A 20,507-nucleotide genomic window follows, 5' to 3' on the forward strand; every position below is an offset into this window, starting at 1 on the left:
AACAGCAAACTCTTATTTTTTTTCTCTATAATTTTTATCCCACGATTTTGCAACCCTTTTTCACCCAGTGCCAATTGCCTATGTAATCCTGGGCTCTGCTCTCCCCCTGCCGCACCTGGTTAGACAACGGACTGACATCATGCTTCCTTCAATGCATGAGTAGTCCAAGTTGTTTCTTTACACCTGACAGGGGGGATGGACGTAGCGCGTGGAAGGAACACGTTATTCCAACCAGTTCCTTTCCCCTCCATCAGGCGCCCCGGCTGGCCAGGGGGAGGCATTATTGAGACCAGGATTACTGCATGTTTTTGTGAGGGTATCAACCCTAGGAGACACAGGGAGAACATGCAAACTCCACACAGAAAGGCCCTATCGCCGACCCCACCTAGGGTGTGGGCGCTGATGACGCGGAGGGAGAAACACGCCCCCAGGGGCGCCCGCTGGCCTGGTGGTCAAGGCGCATGCCACATACTGGGCTGTGATGCCTGCTGGCGTCGCCGGTTCGATTCCCGATCCGGACGGCCTTTGCCACATGTCATTCCCCAACTCTCTCCCCATTTCCTGTCAGTCTACTGTCCTATCAATAAAGGCATAAAAAGCCCAAAAACAAATCTTTAAAAAAAAAAGAAACACGCCCCCAGCACCCACAGCGTCCCCCGGCGGGAATCGAACCCAGGACCTTCTAGCTGTGAGGCGAAGCGCTAACCACTGCGCCACCGTGCCCCCGCAAACTCTCTTATGGGTGCCTTTTTACTCTCGCCCAAACAGATTCTTTGGATTAACCCCTTAAGCCCAATTTTAGAGCAAAAATAGCCACTCTATCTTGTAGATCTGCTCTTTTCCCTATTTTGAAAATCTTCCGAAAAGTTTTTCATTTTTTGAAATGTTTTGCCTGCATGTAGCACAACATAGGGGTGCGGAATAAGACATTGTTGAAATATATATTTGTGGCTACATAACAGGCAAATATGAGTCACCAACATGGAACTGTACTGCAGTATCTCAGGGTTGCAGAATGCAGTCATTATCAGGGTCGTGGCTCATCATCTCGCTGTGTTACATTCCCTCCCTCCCTTCTGATCTTCACTTCTTATTTCTGTCTGACCTCACAACCTCAATGCTGTGTTCAACTTTCTCTTTCTCTTGTGGGCGTGCGTGCGTGGTTGCGTGCGTGCGTGCATGAGAGTGGAAGTTCTCCCTGACTAGTCAGACCAGGATGAGATGAGAGGAGAGAAGAATGGGAAGGGGAGAGGAAGAGGAGAGGAAAGGAGAATAGGGAAGGAGAGGGGAGAGCCAGTGGCCTCACCACACCTAGCAGAGAACATCATAACTCTAGTAGACAAACCCAAATCTGTCCTGACCCACTTTATTTCGCTCACCTCCTCTATCTCTCTTTAACTGGGCTGAGTAGAACAACTCCCCCCCCCCCCCTTCTTTCTCTCTATATCTCAGCCTGAGCAGTTTTGAGGTGTGTGTGCGTCTGTTTGTCTGTGTGTGTGTGACCGTGCACCCAGTAGAAACAGTGGCCTATTTAAGATCAAGGAGGATACACTGGTGATGTGGATCTCCCCCTCAGCCTGCAGATACCTTCTCCGCTTGTTTGTCAAGGATTATCTCTGACACGACTTATGCAGATGATGGGGGGGCTGCTAGTGTGTTTTAGTATGCTACAGTACATACGCATTTTCCTGATTTGCATCTGATTATGGCGGGTGTTTAGTGAGTTAGTAGTGCAGAAACCGCAGCACCATGTATCAAAGTGTTTCATTAAAAAGGGACAAATGTGCTGCATTGCTTTACTTTGATGAGTGAATAATATGCATGCATATTACACGCATGGTGTGATATGATCTGATTGCTTAATCAGGGGGTCAATGTTGGAGATCGCCGTGAATTAACATGTTTACCATTTTATGCCTGATTGTCCCACAGATGATCCTGAAGGCACCTTTGTGCCTCCTGAGTTTGACAGCACAGGAAGTACGTTTGAGGTGAGGGATCATTCTGCGCCTACAGATTAATTAGAGCCATGCACCAGCTGTGAGGTGCCCTTGAGAAAAGCATGTAACAAACATGTAACCAATACTTGTACTTCTGAATGTGAACATTTGTTTATGTTCAGGGACTACAGAGAAGTAAAGATCAGTGGTATATTCTACTTCTACAAAAATATAGGCCTATAGTTAAAATGTATTAATTCTTAAGCCCTTTGCACAGGACAGTTGCGTTTTTTTCGTTTGCTGCATGAATAAAACGCATTGGATTTGGTGTGCAATGCTGTGCGGAATCGGCGCTGCGGATCCCAAAAGGAGTGATGAGTTTTTTACCGCATGCGACAAGACGCACAAATCGAACTGGGTTCGATCGAGAAAAAAATGCACGGCCGCAGCCACTCGTCGCACGGCCAATTCGGATCCGGTGTGCATGTGGTCGTAGAGAATCATTGTTTTCTTTTTAAAAGGTGAAATTGTCCGTTTTATCCGTACGGATAAACGCGCCTGTGTGCAAAGGGCTTTACTCTCCTGTTTTGTTCATTAGACTATATTCTTTTTAAATGATTAAATCTGCTTTAGCTCCTTTCGGAACCTCTCCCTCCACTATGCAGCTCCGAGATGAGGTTCCTCACTCTTGTCCTCCACAATCCGTCCGTGGCGGGGAAGCTCCGCTGTTCGCGAACACTTCTTACCTTTTGTGAACATTCTATCCAAAAAGTAAAGGTCCTATTAACCGGTCTCTCATCTGTTTACTTCTCAAGCGTGGAAGAAAATCGAAGCAGCGTGTTGAAATAAAGAGTTTATATCGCTCATTTTGTCAGCCGGTCCCATGTTTTTTAGACATTCCGGAAGTTGCAGCCACATAGGAAACATTACTACCTACCTCCCCTGGCCATGTGGTATAGACACAACGAATAATAGTGGGGAAAATAATGCACTGGCTAATGCGAATGAGCGATTTAAACTATTTATTTCAACACGCTTTTCTTCCACGCTTGAGAAGTAAACAGATGAGAGACATGCAAGGGACCTTTGCTTTTTGGATGGGACGTTCACAAAAGGTAAGAAGTGTTCGCGAACGGCGGAGCTTCCCTCCCTGCAACGGACCGATTGTGGAGGACAAGAGTGAGGAACCTCATCTCGGAGCTGCATAGCGATGGGAGAGGTTTCCGAAAAGAGCTAAATTTGCTTCTATATAAAATGATACCGGTCAGGGGCATCAATCGGGTATGGCAGGGGTATGCAGCTGCCATACTCTGGGTCCAGGGGGGAAAATAAAAGTTACTTTTAAATATAAAGATCCATGAATGTATCTTTGTCTATCTGCACTGGTTATTATGTTGTTAAATTACAGTAAAATAACTACAAATGCAAAATTTAACAAAATGGTCACTTAAACAAGGTATTATGATTATATTCTCCAGACTCAGCTGCACAGGTGTAATGCATTATTGTTAATTGTGGCACGTTTACTAACATGCTAAGTTTAGCTGCACTTGAACAACCGTTCCAGGATGCCATATCCAACCCAAGAAACTGTATAAACCTGTGTAAAAACTGAAAGAAATAAAAAAAACTAGAAGCAGTGCTCTTCCGAGCACAGGTCTCCACCAGGCAAACTTTGGAAGCTAATATTAGCCAATCAGGATGGCATATGAAATATCAGACGGATCGGACTTGATCACATGACTATAGAGATACTGTGTACCGATTTGCGTGATTTTTGGATAAAATCTCAAGGAGTAATATCAAAAAATGTGTTTTACATAAGTCGGCCCAAAGGTGGCGCTATAAAAGGCTTATGTGAAAAATGCAGGGCAAAGGTTTATCCTTAGCTTCTAGGGAGTGTGCTTGCAAAGTTTGAAACTGATCGGTGGAGTTATAGGTAAAACCACAAATCGGCCTGTTATAGCGCCATTATGAGGCTGATTAAAAAAAAAATAAGTGGCATTTCTTCCTCGGCCTAGTGGGAACGTGTGTGCGCGATTTCATGATAATCGCACTTTGCGTTTGTGATTTGAGGCATTTTGTTCAAAACGGCTCGATCCTACAAACTTTGGAAGCCAATCTTAGCCAATCAGGATGGAATATGCAAAATCGGACAGATCCGTGTCGATCACATGACTGTCGAGATACTGCCTACCGATTTGTATGATTTTTGGACAAAATCTGTAAGAGTAGTGCACAGAAATGTGTTTTGCGAACATCGGCCACTAGGTGGCGCTAGAAAAGGCCCATTTAAAAAATTTAGGGCAGAGGTTCTAGATTGGCATCCAGGGAATGTGTGTGCTCACTTTGGTAGCGATCGGGCCAACGGCGACTGAGATTAGGTGCTCACAAACTGCGAGGACGCACGGACGGACGGACGGACGGACGGACGGACGGACGGACGGACGGACGCACGCACGGACGGACGGACGGAGGGGAAAACATACTCTCCCCCATGCCTTCGGCTGGTGGAGACAAAAATCAGACATTGTGAAAATAGCCGATCTACATGCTCACAACAACTCGCAGCGCGAGGCGTTGTGACCATGTAGATCTGCTATTTTCACAATAGAACCGTGTTATACAAAATGTAATGCCTCTTTTCAATGAGGACTCCCATCTTTTCCATACTCTAGCTTTTGCTGAACTGACACCACTGATACCGGTATATCCCAATGTCAGCAAAGACATTTGCAACAGGTTGATGTCCCCATGTTTCTGTATAAACGTTTGAATCATGTTTGCCAGTAGGATTGTGGTTGTTCTGGGCAGCTCTCAGGTGTGAATGTGTGTAATTGTGTGAAGCAGGATATTGTCACTGTCGGGCAGAAACCTTGTATCTCCAAGTTTCAAATGTGTACATTTTTTCGCAAAGCCAAGCCCTGCTACATCATACAAGGCAGTCGCACTAAAGTAGTGAAAACAGCAGATCTACAAGCACACAACGCCTCGCACCACGAGGCGTTGTGTGCTTGTAGATCGGCTGTTTTCACTAGTTTGAATATTTTTTATATTATAAATGCAAAACGAACGGTTTTGGACATACAAGGTTTTCACCCGACAGCGACAATATGTTGCTGAAAAATGTCCCCGGGCCCATTTGAAAAAGAGATGGAAATCTCAATGTGACCTACCCTGGTTAAATAAAGGATAGAAGAATAAATAAATAAAAATAACCATCAACAAACCTTGGGCAAAATAAGAGTTTATGGAGGGCAGCCCACAGCTTAACTATTTACCTAACTATTTTGGTCTCCCGCATCGGGATACGCCTTGCACATGTGTTTACCACATAAGTATGGTCCATGTCCCACTTCACTTGTTTGGAACAATCGTCATGTCTACCATCTGAACTCAAAAACACCTGTTTCAGCTCCACAGTTACCAGAAAGTTGGCCATAATATATACTGTGATTGCAGCAAAGCAAAACAAAACAAAAGCCCTGTCATATGTGTGCAAGCTGTGACCATTATAGCCCACTGGGGTGCATGGTTATATCCTGTTTCCTATTTTTTTCTTTTTTTTTTTTTCTTTTTTTTTGATAATCTTTCACAGAGTGATGAGATTTCCATCCTCCTGTCACCATAGTTCTATTTTGCAACCTTGGGCTCCTGGTTAGGGATGGGACGATAATCGTTATTATCGTTTATTGTGATAAAAAACACTCACAATAATCGTATTGTGGAGATTTAAGTTTATTGTGAAATTATCCTCTAGCGTCATGACTCATGTACTGGGATCAATTCACCTTTTTATTTGTAAATCACGATTTCTCTTGTCACAATAATCGTGACATGAAACTTTCATATCGTCCCATCCCTACTCCTGGTAGTGAGATCATGTCAGGTAGAAGGAAGGATAGTTCTTTGTTTGTTACACAAGGCTGCAGGATGTGAGTAGTATTAGTTCTGATAGATGTCAACATGGCCAGTAGCTTGAAGAAAGGAGCCCCAGCTGTGCTGTATGTCAAGTGACGGTTTGATGGATGATGGATGTGTGAATTATGCCCTTGATTTCATTCATACCGGCCTAGGTTGCTGCATGGATAGGTTAAAAAATAAATTGCATCCCTGATGTATCTTTTTCCCCCCTATTTAAGTCCAAATTAAAAATCAATTCAATGAACCGTATTAAAAATCTGGCGACATTAATGCAGTAAAGCGAGCTGTTTGTGGTGCCATTGTAATAACAATTTTCAACTTACAAAGTGCAATGAATGAATGGTCATCATAAATGGTCTAGGACTTAAGAATACAAGCACGTACAATATGTGCGTATCTGTAATAGCAAGTAGACATACTATACCTTCCATCTGTCTAAATAAAATATCACGCTCTGTAGCATCTATCTACAAGTAAACAGCTTACCTAGAATCTATTTTAAATAACACACTACCCATCTATCTAAATAACATACTACCTTCTATCTAAATAAGATACCTACCATCTATCTAAATAACATGCCTACCATCTATCTAAATAACATAGTCAACAAGCAATGGCCATTTAACTTCCCGTCTTCCTGAGAAATAACTGGGTGTATGTGTATGTACTACATGCACTGTATGTCCCCAGAATAGTTGCTGGTTAACTGGTTGGCTCCCCTCAAATCCATGTACATACGTTATATTTTACATCAAAGAAGGATCATAGTTCAACACAATGAAAACCCTATTTTGACAGCAGTGTCTAGATTATCTCCACCTTTGATGCTCTGGGTTCGCCTGAGGTCGATTATGCGTGTGTTTTTCTTCTCTCTGTGTCCTGCGCTGTGCTCCAGGGCCACATGTACTCTCTTGGCTGCACCCTCTCAGCCGCCTTAGACTTTGTCATCGAGCCAGAGCTGCAGGCGGAGCTGGGGGAAGAGGCCCAGAGGCTGCTGGAGCAGATGCAACTGGAGAACCCCGAGGACAGGCCTCTCCCACAGGTATACCCAAGCACTGCCCACTGCACTTTACACACTAAGGCCTAGGCTACACGAATCTGGACCTTTCTGAATCTGGACTTTTCTCTTTGTCCGATTATGGGTCTTGCAGCCACATGAAGCTGGAGATTTCGGCCGCTAAACCAGATCTTTTTGAAACCAGATAAACAAGTGAAGATTTACTAAAATATCCGATTCTCAGTGGATCTGTGTAGGCGTGGATTTTTTTAGACCTAGATATTTTTGTTCTGTGGACCTAGATATTTTTCTATGCAAATATACGAAAATCTGAGTTTAGAAAAAGTTTCAGATTAGTTTAGCCTTGGTCTAAGAGACACTGTTTCCCAAATGTTTGTGTCGCAAGTAAATGTCCCCTTTTTTCATTTCCTACATAAAAAGAAATGTATATATATATATTCATAACTAGTAAGACTCCCTAATTCGGGAGATAAGCGGCCGTCAGGTCGCATGTATACGCGCAGCCTCATGGTGGCGCTAGAACAGGGGCATGTGAGAAATCAGGGGCGGAGGTTGTGGTTAGCCAGCCAAGGAGGATGTGTGCAAAGTTTTCCATGGATAGGGGCAACAGTGCTGGAGATAAGAGTAGGGCCAAAAGTGTGACATGACGTGACGGACAGACGGACAGACAGACAGCCAGTGGAGGTTTTCTTAGTAACTTGGGACCTGGCGGTCGCAAAAAGATTTTAAAAAGTCACGTTGAGCTTGTTGATCAGTTATTTTTACTAATTTGGGTCCCAAGCAAACGTCTAATTAATCTTTTGGGTCTAAAATGTTTGAGAACCTTTGGATAGCAGTGGGGTGGCGGAGAGGGGACAGAGAGATTGTTAGAGCTCTCTGGTTGGCTGCTTGGCCTTGCTATCAGGGCTAGCGGGGACCCTTTCTCAAATGCAAGGTAGTAGTAGTAGTGCTCGGGTAGTGCTTAGGTGAATCTTTTTAGTGTGAATACAGCGCATAGCCATGGTATTTCGCTACAGCTGCATCTGTGCTCAGAATGCAGACACAAAGCATGGGACTGTGTAGCTCGTCTCATTCAAACACCAGCTGTCAGCTGTCAGATTTTCTCGGAATCAAAACTAAGCGTGTTTGTATGCCATATCATTAACTTGCCAATATAATAAGCACTTTCTCTTGCTTTTCTTGAAGGCAAAAAAGGTCTGTAATATCCAACTGAATCAGCCTGTGGTATTCTATAGGTTTCACTTTAGTTTACCATTGCAAAAAATGAGGGCTCATTCTCCCAAATATTTCATGGGATAATGGATGCACAGGGAGGATAGATTGGCAAAATGATGATGATGATGAAATGTTGGATTACTTGGTGGATGCGCAAGGCTTGTGCGGTGAGTATCCTCCAGTAGGCTACACAAACAGAAATGACAGGCAGTTGTGCCAATTCCTTCTGAGCTTATTATAATGTATTGATCATTAGTGGAAGCAAAATTATATGGCTGTGTTGCGCTGCCCCTTGCTGCAGGCATGCAATGTTTATTGTTTTAATTAACATTAAATAAGAAAGATTTCATAAACCCAGATAGTCTAAATACAGATAGCCTTGTGACCATGCCCAAAGCACCGGCCTTTATTTGAATGATGTCGGGAGATCAGTTGGTTGAAAGTTGTGAAAACATTGCTGAATGCACCTCTCTCCACACCGCATCGATAGACGGCTACTATGGTGTTAAAAATAGCCCATTTTCAACAACAAACACATGAACATGTGCAATGCATGTTTAAATCATTTGAGAAATTATGAAGATAAGCACTGCACCGCAGGGTGCTTTGGGCATGGTGGTCACAAGGTTATCTGTATTTAGACTATTTTGGGTTATCATATCTTTCTTATTTAATGTTAATTAAACAATAAACACTGCATGCCTGTAGTAAGGGGCAGCGCAATGGTCACACAGCCATATCACTTTCTCAGATTAAACTGTATACATATATGTACACACACACACACACACACACACACACACACACACACACACACACACACACACACACACACACACACACACACACACACACACACACACACACACTAATGTTGTAGCAATCCTTTAGGATAAGTAAATGATGGTTCTAGTAATGATATTTGGTGTAGTAATAAAATGGTATTGTTCCCTCCTGACCATTAGATAAAGCAAATTGGCCTTTTATTAAGTTACTGCTCAGCTGTTTCCATTAAGCACTCTGGAGCACCACCAAGTGGAGCTTCAATGTCAGTGCAGTGCTATTGGTCAGGAGCAGTTGACACACACACACACACACACACACACACACACACACACACACACACACACACACACAGAGAGATTCCAGGACACCACCTACATTTTTGTAGGTTGAGGCAGATTCGTCAACACGTATTATATTCTAATAAATATTATTACCAGTAAGACGCCCTAAGGGGCGAGAAGCACATGGGTGCTTTGCAGTGTTGCCAGACGTACGATAATTATCGTATTTGTACGATAATTTGACCCTCTGTACGATGTACGATCAATAATTCCAAAAATGCCCAAATGTACGATAATTTCGGCATATCATCAAAAAGAGCGTGAATTCACAATTTTCCCTGGCTGCTGATCTGGGATCTGGTTTGGCTTCTCAAAATAAGCCAGGAAATCAGTCAATCTGACCCTAGATCTGTACTTGGAGGCATTAAAAACACTGGTTGCATCTTTCCAGACCAGTTTCAGGCTTTTACTTGTGTAAGCTCCAAGAAGTTGCCTGCCTCCACACAGCATACCTGATGCGTTTTTGTCACGCAGGAGTCTAAAACGAGGTCGTTTCTTACACTAAAGACGCATTTTTTGGTGAAATTACGTTTTTACGCGAGTGATTTCTCTTTTTTGGCCGTGTACGATAGTTTCATGTCAAATACGATAATTCTGAGCCTCCGGTACGATAATTCAACATTTCCCATCTGGTAACACTGGTGCTTTGGCATGTATACCCTTCTGCTGAGCTGGTCGAGTCATCACTGCGATGTCAGAACATGTCAGCTATATCCATATATACCAGCTCCATATATGGAGATCTAGGTGATGATCCAGTCGTCTCCAAGTATGGATATCCAGGGTTTGATGAGGTCAGTGTTGTGATCTTCATATATGGAGATCCAGGTGATGATAGTCAGCAGTCTTGATTTGCAAATGAAATCTGTCTTGGCCATGTATGTATATGCGCTTTGCAAAATATGGGTTTAATATATGAATATTCCCAGATGGCTTATTATTGATGACATCAGGGATCTCCATATATGGGCATGGATATCCAGGTGATGATAGTCAGTAGTCTTGACAGTCAACAATGTGATGTCAGAACAGCTATAGACATTGAGGCGTTACGGACGAACGGACAGGATGTACCGGTTTTCATAGTAAACTGCCACCTGCGGTCGCAATCACAGTTAATCTGAGAAACCTGAAACTCTCACAACAAAAAGCGAGAGCTTCTATGTATGACACTGTGTATCAAAGTTGGACCATTCAGCCATGATGGTCCGTTATTTTAACATTTTAATATCCCCACAGGACGTCCTCTCTATGGCAGAAGCAAGGCTGTCTCACACTTCCTCTGTATCTGTGTGCCGCAAACTCTCCTCTCTCGGACGACGGGTGCTCTCACTCGAATCTGTCGCAAACTTTCAAGGTCGGCTCATAATATATTCACTTTACATCTCTGCCTGGTTAAAACATGGCACTGTTAGCCTCTGCTGTGACGTCTCGTGGTGCTAATTATTTTCTGTGTTTAAGCACAGATGGAAAGGAAGGCTCATGGGAGGCGAGATGGCAGCATCCCAAGACCAGATATCCACTAAACCGAATGACCTCAGCGGACAGCGCCGGCGACCCGGCCGTGGATAACGCCGCCAACGCAAATGGCCTCTCCCGGCAGCACATATGCGTGGCCTGGGACTCCTCCCTCTGGGCCGAGGACATGGACGGTGGTGAAGGAGACGCCACGGTCCTCGGAGACGAGCGGGACTGCCGGTCCCAGACCAGCTCCCCGCTGAGGAGACGCGCCCAGCAGAGGTTGGCCAGGGCGAGGGGCGTCCTGAACCGCTCCTGTTCCGTCCCCGACTCCAACAACCCCCCGCCCGCCTCACACGGGGACATCAGCGGGCACGTGACCGACCTCACGGAGATAGGGGCGGACGGATGCTCGGCTTGCAAGTCTGCCGCGTGGGACGAAAGTCTCCGGCGATTCACCCGGGGGTTGTCCTGCGATTCTTACGACTGCCTGAGTGTTCTGTTGGACACTGACACATGGCGAGGGAAGGAGGATGCCCAGGAGCAGGCACGTGTACACATAGACCGCAAAGGGGGCTTGAGCCCCTGCCCTTTTATCCGCCTGTAAAAAGTGCCTTCTCCAGACCATGAATGCAATTTTTTACTATGGTGAAAGAAATGCAAACGCCCTCTTTCCATTTCATACCCGAAGGCAGCATTCAAGAGAATTTCCTTGTCCAAACTCCTGAACTTGAATGCAGCATTTTATGTTAAAATAAATTGCCCTCTCCCTGTAGAAATCCATGCTCTATGCCACATATCCAGTATTGACTTGATTATGCTTAGTTCAGTGTGGTATCAACCACCGAAAATAGACGACCTCCAAGCTCACAACGCTGCGACACGTTGTGAGTTTGGAGGTCTGCTATTTTCGATATTTTCACCAAAAGGTCCTTTTAGAAATTTCAGCCGCTGCCTCTCTAACATTCTCTGCACGTCCCTGCCCAGGAGTCTGGATGCAGAGGAGAACCAGAGACTCGGAGGTGTAGCGAAAGTGAAGAGCGCTCTGCCTCGGACTCTGCATCTGCATCCCCCTGCACTTCCTGCCGGGACCAGGAAGTGGAACAGGACTGTGCCGATGACCAGGGTTCATTGAACAGTAGCCTCTGCAGTCTCAACAACCACATGACCAAAAGCATGCTGTGCCTCAATGAAGAGTCTCAAGATGAGGTTCGGTGTTTTGTTGTTTTGTTTTCTGTATTTTACATTGAAGCAGATGTATACAGCAGTGGTTCTCAACCTGTGAGTTGGGACCCTCAGGGGGGTCCCCAAATTATTTTGGAGGGTCCCCAGATGATTAACTTAATGTGCAACACTGTTTTCTCACTCAACAGTTATCAGACCAACGTGTATAGCACATTTCTAAAGTGGCAATTTAAGCAAGTTTTAATACCTCTGAAATGACAAATGAAAAATGGTCAGCCGCCAAATTGTCAAATATTAGAGGCAGAAATTATGAAAATAGCCGATCTACATGCTCACAACGCCGCGCAACGCGAACCCTATTTTCACAATAGAACCATGATACAAAATGTAATGCCTCAAGTCTTAGTGCTCGTCAGGGTGGGGGAGTCCCAAATATGATTATTTTGGGGGTCGCGGCCTGAAAAGGTTGAGAACCACTGGTATACAGTAAGAGTTATTTTAACCACTGTATGGTCGTTGGCGGGTGGAAACCTTGTATGTCCAAAACCTTTTGTTTTGCATTTTTATCATTTTAGAAACAATTTTAAAACTAGTGAAAATAGCTGATCTGCAAGCACACAATGCCTCGCACCGTGAGGCGTTGTGTGCTTGTAGATCTGCTTCACTAGTTTTGTGCGACAGTCTTGTATGATGAGGCAGGGCTTTATTTTAAAATCGTAGGATAAAAAAAAAAAAAGATAATCATTAGCGGAAGAAACCGCTGACCTGACTTTATTACAGAGGGATAGATTTGAATCATGTTCTTCATCAATTTTAAGCTTACAAAATGTGGAGCAATTTAGTGCACAGATTTACCTCTCTTTTCTATTCCTTCTGGTCTATGTTTCATGTAGTGGATCTCTCTCAGAGAGCTGCTGGTGCTGTCTGGACGCAGGCTGACGGTCAACGAGCTCTGGGCTTTGTGTTACACATGCCTTGCCACGCTGCAGACCTACATTGACTTCCCAAGTGAGTATCTCCTGCTGAATGAAACCCACTGAATCGCCAAATCCTATTCCAGAACAAAGACAAAATATATTCATATATTTCACTATATTCCTTGCCTGGTTCCAGACCATAGACCCCGCCCACTCTCAGAGTGGACTGTTTCTCTGGTCTGGAGCTGAGTACATGAATCGGCAGTAGCAGCCAAAAACTGCGGCTGATCCAATGAGCGCGGGAGGTGGGGGTGGGTCTAACGAATATCCAATCCGCGCAGCAGTTGAAACGATTCAAACGTTCACACACACAGGCAGGTTGAGGCAGGCACACACACACGCGCGCGCGCGCTGATTTCACCAAGCTGTTAATGCTGATTACATGTTTCTGGTCGCAGTTCTGTGTGGAAGCAGTCACTGGCACAGACAGAGACACACACACAATCACACACACACGCCACGACCGTGCGTTGTGTCCACCGTGCGTCTCGATCACCGTGCGCCGCCGCGAAAAGTCCCTCCCCTGTAAATCGCTCGGAATAGGGCACAGTTTCAGACTAAAGCGTGAGCTGAGTCTGAAATCAGGCTACTATATTCCAGTTTATATTTCATTTTTATTTACCATATTACTCATGTATTTATCTTTCTTTCTTACCTTTTAGCAACAATGGAAATGGCAACGAGAGTTCATGTTTGGTTTAACTCCATCTTCTCTCTTTTCTAACAGCCTATCTTTGCCTTGACACAGTGTATGTTGGTTGCGAAGGAGAAGTGCTTTTCTTGAAACCCAAAAATATAGGTTAGGAGTCTTTCTATTCCTACTCTCAATACTCTTATGTACTTTTAGTATTTACCACCGTCTGGGGTCTTCCTTTGTTTACAACATTGAAGTGCAACAATCTTGTTATTCTTCATTGCTCAGCTTATGTTTAAATGTATTTTCTTTAAAACAGGCTAGAGTTCGGCAAAAGCATTCTTGTTATTGTAACAGAAGATTCAAAGTTAATGGCTTCAAGACAATAATTCAATAATGTGTTGTATTTATTGCAGGCTCCTGTGATGCATTTTACCTTGCGCCTGAATATCAAGAACATGGAATCCTAACAGAAAAGGTTTATCAAACTCAACCCCTGGCATTTATTTATAAAATATAATTCCAATAATCAAGTGACAAATCGTATCAAGTGTTTTTCTTTATGACAGCTTGTCTCTCTTCATGTTTTTCTGGGTTGGCCCAGGCTTGTGTGTATGCAGTGGCTGCTATTCTTTGGGCCACAGCCAAGTTCAATTTAGCACCTCATCAAAAGCTGGCCATGCCTCGTAAACTGAAGAGACTACTGCTTGAGATGGCAAAGAGAACACCTATCGAGAGACCTTCCATTGCTATGGCTAAGAAGGTAGCATCTGTTCGCCACTATTGACATGTTCATAAAATCAAACTTTACACTAGTCTTTCCACTTCACAGGCGTTTTGCATGTTCTCCTTTGCTGTTCTGCACAGTGATCTGGATATCATAACTTGAACAGACATTATCCTTTCCAAAATGCAACATGTACATTTGTTACTCTATGATATGGGCAAACCCATCTCATAAGTAAATAATTCATTAGTATTGCTGGCTATATCCAAAATTATTACAAACTGTTGCTCTCATTATGGAGTGTGAGTGATCATGTGTGAAGTGTACATTGTGTTTTGGTATCTTTGTGCTGTAGATCTGTCGTGATTACTTATCACGTCAAGGGACCAATGCTGAAACTGTATGGTCCAAACTCATCAATAGAGTTCACCAGGTAAGCCTCCTCAAAATGTGCTACTTACTGTTGCTACAGCTATTATTACTAATATTGATAATGATAATATTAAGGTTAAGTTCATTTATGTAGTCGTGTAATGGCATCCTGGAGGGTCTTTTGCAACACTCGCAAAACTTTACTTTACTTTTAGCCACTGTCCAGATGCACTGATGTAGCTGAGGAAAATGGACTGGGCATTGAGCAGAGGCCATATGAGGAATCAACACATATCAATGGTGGTAAGAGAGATCAACTGTCATAAAGAAGACCCTCATGCAATACTGAAAGAAAGAAAATAAACCTTTTCGGGTGACTTGTACAGCTAATCTAAATGTATCCCTATATACTGAAATGTACGACAAATCGAGAAAATAGCTGATCTGCAAATTCACAGCACGGCGCATCACAATGTGTTGTGAGTTTGAAGATCTGGTATGTCCACTATTTTGGAGGGAAAAAAGAAAGAAGAAAAGGTGAACATTTGCCCAAAATGGGTTAATGTGGTTAAAAAGGTTCATTCAACCTTTTTCCATTGTTAATATACACCTCCCTTTGAATTTACTTGAAATTGACCAGTGTACATTGCATGAGACAATATCATCGATATTGTAACTGCCATTGTTGTGACTGTGTGTAGGCGTTATGCCGAAGGCCACTGAGAGCCGTCTGGCTCCTATGCCTGGCCCTATTCCCCACAGCTATGCAGTCAGAAAAGAACTCACCCTCCCAGAGGCCTTCACTTCCATCGCCACACACTTCACCCCCATCATCCTGACCAGGGAAGAGGACTCAGGGGAGGGGACCCCACTATCTGAGGCTGCCGTTGAGGGGTATGTATGTGCGGTGTTCATTTTAAGCTTGTATGGTCAACTGATAGTGCTTTAATAAACCACTTGAACCCTAGCATCCCTATTCCAGGAGCAGTTTTGCCAAAAGTAGCTAGTATCTTTATAGATTGGGATATTTTCTAAACCCAACCTAATAGAAAGAGTGCTTTTGTGAAAAGATAACACATCTATACTATAATTTTGCGAATGTCTGACTGAGTGAGTGAGTGAGTGTCTGTCTGTCCCAGCGTTTCTCCTCGGTGGCTGGAGCAATTGATCTGAAATCGCATCACCATCAGCATATGAACACACCTGACATAACTGTGAAGCCCGTTTGTCACTTTCACAAATCGTATGCTGTACATTAGCATTTTTATGGTGTATCTATATCTATTTAGCCTACAGTACCTTTTGTGACCACACATGTTAAGGGAGGGGCGCTGTTGTTCAAGCCATTAGCACAATCACACACAAACCCACACACACACACACACACACACACACACGGGGGGGGGAAGTGTGTGTGTGCAGGCAGGGGAATAGTATCTCTGTAGCCATTAAACGAAACGGGTTTCTTACATTGATGCTCCTACATCATGCAAGCACCAGTTAAAGTTACTTTCCATCCCTCATATACTGTGTGCACAGTGCACATCCCATAACCCACACACTGCACATCATTTTGGAGCTCATATCTTTGAACGGGTAAGGGCTAGTATAATCAAAAACAATAGGCAGAGGATGTAGTCAAGTCTACAGGACCATTCACACTGAGCACTATAACTATAACTATAAAATATATAGTTTTAATATATTCATTGTTATCTTTATAGTTATTGTGTCAGATGGGAATGGTGCTTACTGCAGACTACACTTAGACATGAGAAAAGAATAACAGATGAATTGGTGCTGAAGAAAATTTATATTCTTGAGATTGTGTGTTCTTATTCTGCTGTGACACCCTGAATTTCCCCCTTGAGTTAATGTTATCAGTCAACAAATCACTTGTGTTATAGGGCTGTGTATGCATTTGCAAGAAGCAGCGGCAGCCAACACATACAGTTAACAGGCCTGGATTTCACCTCACACTTTGAGGACGCAACGCTCACACAAACTGACTCAGATTTACGCGCAGTTCGGCTGGACCTCCCCTCTAATCACAGGGCTGCGAGCACCAGCACATCCACCTCTAGCGACAGGACCCTGGTCAACTCTCCTCTCACGTCCCCCGATGAAGCCAAGCAGGGCCTCAGAGTTTCACATCCTCCGCTGTCATCTGCCCCTCTCAATGGTTGCAGTCTCGTCATCAATTACCTACTACGTCAGGACCCCGCGACTGGACACCTTACCCTGGTGCCAGTCCAGATCACAACACCAGAATCCATCCCTGGGTTGGAGCTGAATCTGCCCCTGATCACAAACTCTGTCCAGGGTTGTACCACACACACAGGGGGCAACAATGGCCTGTCGGTTGACTGTCTGAGTGTTTCTTTGAGTCCCACACAGCAGCTTTTGAGATCACCTCCCTATTTTGCCAACGGTAGCTCTATCACTCACAACGGAAACCCAGAGCATGCCGTGCACATCGCCCACAATGGGGGAGGTGATCCCAGAGAGGCAGGTAAGGATGCATCCTCTTCAGAACGCCACAGAACCAATGTCCATCCTGCCCTACAAGAGGTGATTGACCTGCTCAGGGGAGAGTTTGCCTTTGATGGTTATTTGGAGGATGGAGCAGAGGACCTGGCTATGGGTATGTACCTTCACTAACAATGATTCTCAAACTTCTCAAAATTCAAGGACCCGCTGTGTTAGATTGTACAAATGTAAATGCATTTGTGCGTTTGGTTCCTAACTATCAGTCGTTTAGCTGGGGATCAGCTTGCAAGTAAAACTGGGGGTACACTTACACAGTTTACTTTGAGTGAGAAAACAATGTTGCACATTAAGAAAATAATGTCTGGAAAGGGTGAATTGTCACACACAAGTCACAGACAATCATTGAGAGCCACTCCTACGGGAGAGTGATTGTCTCACTTGAGCAGTGTGCAGGATTTTTCATTTGTTACTGTCCAACGCACCTGCATTCTAGCTAAGTGGATGTGTGAATATTTTCTTTGCATACACTCTGAGCATTAAATGAACATTTAATGTTGTGTACATATTTCACAGTGTCCAGTCACAATTTTTTTCTTTTTTTTTCAGGAAAAAGGTTACTTTTTATGTGGAAGCATTGTCACTAGTTATGACTCTCCTGTATGTTTTGGCAAGGGCAGTTGCAGTATAACTAAACAAAATCACGGATAAAAGGTTTTCAATGGCTTCCTTCTATAATATATTCCATAATATACGATTATCATTGGCACCAATGTGCACAAATGTCTGCAGTGTGTGGTTAAATTTACCTGGTATTTTTTTATTTTATATACAGCAGTGTTGTTCATACCTACTGTATACAAATGGACCTTTGTGTTTCTCTTTTCCGAGGGGAGTACATCTTCTCTTTGAAGGACCTGCAGTACCAGACGTTTGCCAGCGTTGTGAAGGAGAGGTTCAGTGGTCTGTACTGGGAAGAAGACTTGCTAGGTGTGCTTCACTGCCTGGTCAACTATAGCCCATCCACCCTGTGAGTAGCTCTTCCTAGATCCCAGTGTCCTTTCATTTACAGCTGCAAACACAACACCATCAAAACACTGATCTAGACAGGAATACTCAAAAGGTTGTGTCAAAAGGTGGATCAGGTGGCTCAAGCAACACTGCATGATAATGATATCTGGGTTTAAATTTTCTAATTGCCATTAGTCAATCATTTCCTTCTTACAAACACCTTAAAAATACAGTTGATATTCATTCATTTCAATGTATTATTATTATATTATAACACAGAGCTAATATGTTGTGACCTTTTGAATCCGACTCCTTTCTTATCTTGCATACAGTATCTGGCCTATCTCAGTCCTTGGTTTCCTGCATAAAAAAAACTCAAACAAATACACTTCCACTTTTGTATAGTGTCATATGTGGTACATTTTCAAAGTAAAATTGGACTGCTGCATTTGTGCAATCTACAATCTACCAAATTCACAAAAACACCATAGGTGGAAAGAATGATTATGATATGAATAAAAATATGTTAATGAATAATTACCCTACTTCGACCAGACAATGTCTTTATTTATAGCAAAATGGGAATGATGCTGGCTTGCCTTTGTGGAGAAAGGCACTTATTCTTCATAATTGACACTTAAGGTGCTTCAGTCACACTGGCAAATGACCTCTCCTCCTACACACACTTACATGCACCTTAAAATAGCGTTCACACCGCACGCACCTCATGCAAACTTCACTTGCAAGCTAGAATGGTCCCTATGGCAACCGCCAGTGAAGTGTGCTTTGGTTAGTACTGAGGGGATCGCCAAGCACCACTGAAGAGGCATTCAAAGACCCTTCTTCACTGTCGGTGGAAACCTTGTATGTCCAAAACTGTTACTTTGTCAGGAAATGGAAAAAGAAGCCAGTGTTCCAATGGATCCAATGTAGTTATTATTTAGTCATAAGCTCTTCTTATTTCTTTTCATTGGTTCATTATTTATAAAACCCACAGACACATTATGGGATGCGTATTGAGCTTGTAGATCGTCTGTTTTTGCTACTTGTGTGTGACGCTATGTAGTGTGACGAAGTAGGGCATTGATTATAATATTGATTAGATACAAGGTTTCTGGACGACAGCGAAGATATACTCCCAATTAGCCTTGAGGAGCCTTAAGTATATGAATGAACATCTATCCATTGCACGTCATCCGTATGGAAGGTAGGGAGTGGCTGAGGGATCAGGGTCGTCACAAGGGGGGGAAAAGTGGGACTGAGTTACTAGGGCCCAGGGTGGAGGGGCCCTAATTATTTTATACTTTAGCTATTGAAAAATAGCAGATATACAAGCTCACAGCGTGGCACCGAGTGCCGCGCTGCAAGCTTGTAGATCTGCTATTTTTGAAAAGTCGCGGAAATGTGTGCAAATCTTTGAATATAGTATGTATTTTTTTATGCGAACATTTGTAACTAAAACTTTGCTTCTGGGGGTCCCTGGAACTAAATATTTTGAGACGGGGGTCTGTGGCCAAATACATATACTTTTGGTGGTCCTTCACATGAAAAGGTTTGAGCACCACTGACATAGAAACATAGGTTTTTGAATTTGAAATATTTAAGCTCGCAGCGCGGGACTTGGTGCCGCGCTGTGAGCTTGTATATATGCTATTTTTCAATAGTTAAAGCACAAAATAATGCCTAATAATGCGTTCCCAGTTTAAATGTGTTAAACCCCCTCCCACTATGAAGAACATTCATGGGGGGCCCGCAGTGAATCCCTGTACCCAGGGCCCAGAATTTGGTGCGACACCCCAGTGAGGGACAGTGACACGGTCCCCCAGCCAGACATGGTTCCATCCAGGCATCTGCCGCACTCTTCCCCACAGGTCTACTCATGAAGAAGAGAACTCTAAATCTGCTGTGGCTGTAGAGTGAGACGTCAGAGGTTTGGAGAGACGGATATATACACTAGACTCGGTTCTTGAGTTGTCATTTTTGCTTCTTCACAGCTCCAGATACAGAGACAGAGAGAGCTGAGAAGGGGGTGGGTATGGGGGTAATCCCTTTAGTCAGAGTTGGACTAGTCTTGTACAACTGCTGTGCAGCAACGGACTCTCTCTTGTGGGGATACTCCAAAGCCAGTGATGAATTATTTAAGGATTGTTGTGTGTAGAGTTAGTGAGGGTGTCGTCGTGACTCAATTTATTCTCATTGACTTGCAAGATGTCTGAAGTGTGTCTTTGAAGTGAGTGTTTGCCGCGGCAAGTTTGACTTTCATAATGATTTCCCCCCCAGGCTTGTTTGTTTCTGTTGGGTATTCACATGGACCAGAGATGTAATTCAATTGTGCATATTATGTTTGTATCTCACTGGGTTGTCTCTTCATGTTTGGTTGTTAAACACTAACAGTAAGACATATTTTAGACTGTGGCTACTCAAATCTA

At 43.6% G+C, this 20,507-nt stretch overlaps 1 protein-coding gene across 1 annotated transcript in view; it reads left to right on the top strand.

The window, feature by feature from the left end:
• Positions 1-20,507, top strand: part of kndc1 (kinase non-catalytic C-lobe domain containing 1) — a gene marked incomplete at both ends in the record, with an annotated part of 57,733 nt that overhangs the window by 14,420 nt on the left and 22,806 nt on the right. Inside the window, 13 exons of the mRNA XM_080740604.1 lie at positions 1,933-1,991; positions 6,763-6,909; positions 10,467-10,584; positions 10,694-11,232; positions 11,673-11,894; positions 12,764-12,878; positions 13,575-13,646; positions 13,898-13,959; positions 14,086-14,244; positions 14,564-14,641; positions 15,296-15,474; positions 16,635-17,224; positions 17,959-18,097. Coding sequence (XP_080596730.1) covers positions 1,933-1,991; positions 6,763-6,909; positions 10,467-10,584; positions 10,694-11,232; positions 11,673-11,894; positions 12,764-12,878; positions 13,575-13,646; positions 13,898-13,959; positions 14,086-14,244; positions 14,564-14,641; positions 15,296-15,474; positions 16,635-17,224; positions 17,959-18,097 — 2,479 coding nt within the window. The remainder of the gene's footprint in view (positions 1-1,932; positions 1,992-6,762; positions 6,910-10,466; positions 10,585-10,693; positions 11,233-11,672; positions 11,895-12,763; positions 12,879-13,574; positions 13,647-13,897; positions 13,960-14,085; positions 14,245-14,563; positions 14,642-15,295; positions 15,475-16,634; positions 17,225-17,958; positions 18,098-20,507) is intronic.

Source organism: Nannobrachium achirus (assembly GCF_963921795.1).
Source record: "Nannobrachium achirus genome assembly, chromosome: 13".
Lineage (NCBI taxonomy): Eukaryota > Metazoa > Chordata > Actinopteri > Myctophiformes > Myctophidae > Nannobrachium > Nannobrachium achirus.